Source organism: Haematobia irritans, chromosome 3 (genome assembly GCF_050003625.1).
Source record: "Haematobia irritans isolate KBUSLIRL chromosome 3, ASM5000362v1, whole genome shotgun sequence".
NCBI classification, from domain to species: Eukaryota; Metazoa; Arthropoda; class Insecta; order Diptera; family Muscidae; genus Haematobia; species Haematobia irritans.
Genome location: NC_134399.1, coordinates 190,856,996 through 190,862,150, shown reverse-complemented (window position 1 = coordinate 190,862,150; position 5,155 = coordinate 190,856,996). Strand labels below are relative to the sequence as shown.

General features: G+C 33.0%; 1 protein-coding gene across 1 annotated transcript; it reads left to right on the top strand.

Moving 5' to 3' along the window:
* Positions 1-4,175: 4,175 nt before the first annotated feature.
* On the top strand, positions 4,176-4,769 carry LOC142229957 (uncharacterized). The gene is made up of 2 exons (XM_075300557.1): positions 4,176-4,403; positions 4,537-4,769. Exons 1-2 carry the CDS (start codon positions 4,208-4,210, stop codon positions 4,716-4,718), a joined length of 378 nt encoding a protein of 125 aa, XP_075156672.1. The 5' UTR covers positions 4,176-4,207; the 3' UTR covers positions 4,719-4,769.
* The last annotated feature ends 386 nt before the right edge of the window (positions 4,770-5,155 follow it).

Here is a 5,155-nt window from a genome sequence, read left to right as displayed (position 1 = left end):
TTTTTCTATAGAAATAAAATTTTGATAATAACTTCTATAGAAATAAAATTTTGAGAAAAATTCCATAGAAATAACATTTTGAAAAAATTTTTTATAGATTTAATATTTTGAAAAAATTTTCTATAGAAATACAATTTTGACAAAATTTTCTATAGAAATAAAATGTTGACGGAATTTTCTACAGGACAAAAACTTTATTATCGCCGATATTGTAATGGAAGTACTCTTGGACTCAGTATTGGAAAAATTGACTATTAAACCAAAAATAATGACAAAATATGTAGATGATCTGTTCTGTATTTTGAATAAAAATGACGTTCAGGCCACTTTATCAGCTTTAAACGCCTTTGATAGACAAATTCAATTTACGATGGAAACAGAAGAGGACAACAAGTTACCATACTTAGATACCATAATTCTAAAGCACAGAAATGGAATAAAAATTAACTGGTATCAAAAGCCAACAGCCACAGGACGATTGATAAATTTCAACTCCAAACATCCTAGACGAGTTATAATGAATACGGCTACAAATTTTATAAGAAGAGTACACGATATCAGCGACAAAATATTTCATAAGGACAACGAAGATAAGATAAGGACCATATTGCGATTAAATGATTTCCCGAATAAGACGATTGACGACCTAATACAACATGTAAAAGAACAACAACATATCAAACATGACGAAATTGAACCCAAAAGTTATAAACCCTTGACATATGTCCCCCAATTCTCGGAAAGATTCAAATCATCTAACATGCTAAATAAGGACAAATTTCAAATTGCACAAAGGACTCATAATACAGTAAATCAATTCTTCAGCAAGACAAAATCTAAAATTAAGAAAGAAGACAAGTCAAACGTAGTATATAAGATCAAATGCAATGGAAATGACTCTGATACTTGCCAAAAAGTATATATTGGTACAACGAAAACCAAATTAAAAACTAGACTCTCAGGGCATAAATCTGATCAGAAAGCCACTGATAAGCCCTTGGAGCAAAAGACGGCACTTGCAGCACATTGCACTTTAACAGGACACAAACCAAACTTTAAGGACGTAGATATTTTGACGCAAGAAACCAATTATAAAAGGAGATTTACTCTGGAGATGCTACATATTATAAATGTACCTGCAGAAAGACGAATGAATTTTAAGACTGATACGGACCATTGTGCACATATTTATAGAAATATTGTACAAAAATATAGAAAGACAGATTAGCTTTTAGTTGTAAATATACTCCCTTGTAAAGAAGTTCACTGTTCTTTAAATTTAAATGTAATTATCTGTGTTTTTCATGTAATGATATATTTTTTTGTTAATGTGTTAAATGTTTTTTCTTTTTGTTTAAAGTAATTTCCCTGAAGACGAGCATCGGAGATGTCTCGAAATATTGGAAAATTTTAAATATAAAAATACAACTCAAAAAACAACAACATCTGTTTTTATGCACATGACCTCAAGCCGAACTAAGCAAATATAATTAAAAAATTTTATAGTAATATTTGATTGGTACATTTGTGGTAATCTTCAAATTTTGTTAGATTGTTTTTTTTTTTTTTTTTGGCACGAGTGGTAACTGTTATTACCACACATTGTTAAAAATCAAGCCTTGCCGGCTTCTAATTTCCTCCTCTACAGCCACCAAAATTTATTTCGAATTGTGTTGGGTGAAAATGTCCCTACTTTATGGCCCTACATCCCTACAAGACGCTAAATATTAGAAAAAACCTACATGTAGGGAATTTCCTCTACTACTAGCAACACTGGCTGTAGTTGATATTGCACCTACGGAGTTAGTATCCCAGTAATATTGAGCCCATTATTAATAAAAAGAGAAAATCGTTCAATTAGTGTGGGTAATAAATCCAACTTTGTAAAAATCAAGCTATATTTATTCTTATGTACGAGCTACAAGTACGTATAATTACGATCGGCTAGTACATCAAAATTTGAAATTTGAGTAACATTGGTTAATAATGATTGGACAAAAATGGCCAAAATACCCACATTTTCCTTATAAAATCGACACTGCTAAGTCGAAAACTTGTAAAAGTGGCTCAAATTTTCCTTTATTTCTAATACATATCTATGGACCGATAAATCATAAATACACTTTTGCGAAGTTGCCTCAGATTAAAATGTTTTCCATATTTTTACTAACATAGTGTACCATCCCAGGGCATTAGCCGACTTAAATTTTAAGTCTATAGATTATAAATTTTGTTTAGATCGAGTCAGATTTAAATGAATATATTTGGGACAAAAACCTTTATATATAGCACCCAACACATTTGACGGATTTGATATAGTATCGAAAATGTGGATTTACAAAGTGGTGCAGGGTATAATATAGTCGGAACCGCCCGACTTTAGGTTTTCCTTACTTGTTAAAACTCAATTAAGACTTTAATTGGAAATATTTTCGTGAAATTTTTTTTCTGTGTAACTAACGTACACAAAAATTTTTAAAGTGAAGAAAACTTTCCAAAATCTAATAAATCCATTAATAACAAGTATATACGGCCGTAAGTTCGGCCAGGCCGAATCTTATGTACCCTCCACCATGGATTGCGTATAAACTTCTACGAAAGACTGTCATCCACAAATTTCAACTCACATGGTTGTTAAATATCATATACTACCACCACGTACCAAATTTCAACCAGATCGGATGAATTTTGCTTCTCCAAAAGGCATCGGAGGTCAAATCTGGGGATCGGTTTATATGGGAGCTATATATTATTATGGACTGATAGGAACCAATTCCTGCATGGTTGTTGGATACCCTATACTAACATCACGTACCAAATTTCAAAGTAATGGGAAGAATTTTGGTCTTCCAAGGTGTTACGGAGGTCAAATCTGGGGATCGGTTTATATGGGACCTATATATAATTATGAACCGATATGGACCAATTTTTGCATGGATGTTCGAGGCCATATATTAACATCACGTACCAAATTTCAACTGCATCAGATAAATTTTGGTCTTCCAAGAGGCTCCGAAGGTCAAATCTGATGATCGGTTTATATGGGGGATATATACAATTATGGACCGATATGGACCAATTTTTGCATTGTTGTTAGAGACCATTTACTAACACCATGTACCAAATTTCAGCCGGATCGGATGAAATTTGCTTCTCTTAGAGGCTCCGCAAGCCAAATCGGGGGATCGGTTTATATGGGGGCTATATATAATTATGGACCGATGTGAACCAATTTTTTCATGGTTGTTAGAGACCATATACTAACACCATGTACTAAATTTCAGCCGGATCGGATGAAATTTGCTTCTCTTAGAGACTCCGCAAGCCATATCGGGGGATCGGTTTATATGGGGGCTATATATAATTATTTACCGATATGGACCAAGTTTTGCATGGTTGATAGAGACCATATACTAACACCACGTACCAAATTTCAGCCGGATCGGATGAAAATTGCTTCTCTTAGAGGCCTCGCAAGCCAAATTTGGGGGTCCGTTTATATGGGGGCTATACGTAAAAGTAGACTGATATGACCCATTTGCAATACCATCCGACCTACATCAATAACAACTACTTGTGCCAAGTTTCAAGTCGATAGCTTATTTCGTTCGGAAGTTAGCGTGATTTCAACAGACGGACGGACGGACGGACATGCTCAGATCGACTCAGAATTTCACCACGACCCAGAATATATATACTTTATGGGGTCTTAGAGCAATATTTCGATGTGTTACAAAGGGAATGACAAAGTTAATATACCCCCCATCCTATGGTGGAGGGTATAAAAATAGAATTAAATTGGCTTTAGTGCCATATAGAGTTAAAAATTGTTTGAGTGTTATCTAACCTAAAATTAAATAGAGTGGTATACTTATTCAGTAGGTCATGGTTAAGTTAAATTGGCACAAAAATTAACAAACTATTTAGCACTAAATTTATTATTTTTATTAAACAAATAAAATTCATCCAAAATAGACTTAACCTTGGCACGAGTTATGCACAAACTATACTTTTTGTTTCTCTGAAGTCAATCTATTGGCATTTGCAAAACAGCGACTATGTTTGATTATCGCAAATAATTGCACAACTGTTTCACGAAGATATTCTCCAGAAGCATTGACGCTTATAAAAGCCCAATGAGAATACCACGAAATTAGTCACTTCGCATTAGTTGAGTACAATTTAAAGTAAAAAACAAAACAAAAATATGAAATATTTTCTAGGATTATTTTTCGTCGTGGCTTTGGTTGCCTTACAGACCATCAATGCTGTAAAAGTATGCGTAATACGAGTCAACAATTGTGGTACAACTAATGTTTGTGGACGTATGGGAGGTTCGAATCTATGCCAGAAATTCGAAAATAATTGTGGTCTAGAGGCAGCCAATTGTGAAGATGGTCCTGGTAAGTTAAACGACGAAATAGAAAATGGAAATATTCATGAATTAAATACAAAACAAGGTTTTATTTATTATTAATATAAAAATTAAATGCTTATATGAAATGTATAAAAATTTCCGATATAAATCCTTTATAGGTTATACAGCTGTCAATAGCAGCTTATGCACTAACATAGCTCTTAATCAACGACGCACTTGTGGTGGATCATCTACATCCTCTTCTTCAGGAGGTTTTTCGGGAGGTCTGTGGTCAAAATTACTTGGTGGTAGTAGCTCTAAACCAATTGTAACCCCTATTATCATTACTAGAAATGGTTAGATTGTAAAATAATAATAAAAGTAAACAATAAACAATAATACTAAACACCAACCCCCAAATGCAAAATAGTTAAAGAAAACTTTAAGCCTACTTTTACCATATTAATTCCTTTGATAAACCATAAATAACTTATTTTTCATATGGGCATAAATTGTTAAATAGGAAATTCCATCACCCTGATAAAAATTGGCGTGAGTACAATATGTCCTTAAAATACGAAAGTCAGAGGCCAATTTCTCCTTCAAAATTGTAATTTTATTTTATTTATTTATTAAAATCGTTATTATAATTACAAATAATAATAAATGTATAATAATACAAGTATATATGACCGTAAGTTCGGCCAAGCAAAATCTTAAGTTAAGGTTAGGTTAAATTGGCAGCCCGATTTGATTCAGGCTCACTTAGGCTATTCAGCTCATTGCGAATCTTATGTA

Bases quoted from the DNA above. Each gene is read 5' to 3' on its own strand.
- LOC142229957 (XM_075300557.1), top strand. From the start codon at position 4,208: ATGAAATATTTTCTAGGATTATTTTTCGTCGTGGCTTTGGTTGCCTTA. The intron at 4,404-4,536 runs GTAAGTTAAACG...AATCCTTTATAG, and splicing joins CAATTGTGAAGATGGTCCTG to GTTATACAGCTGTCAATAGC.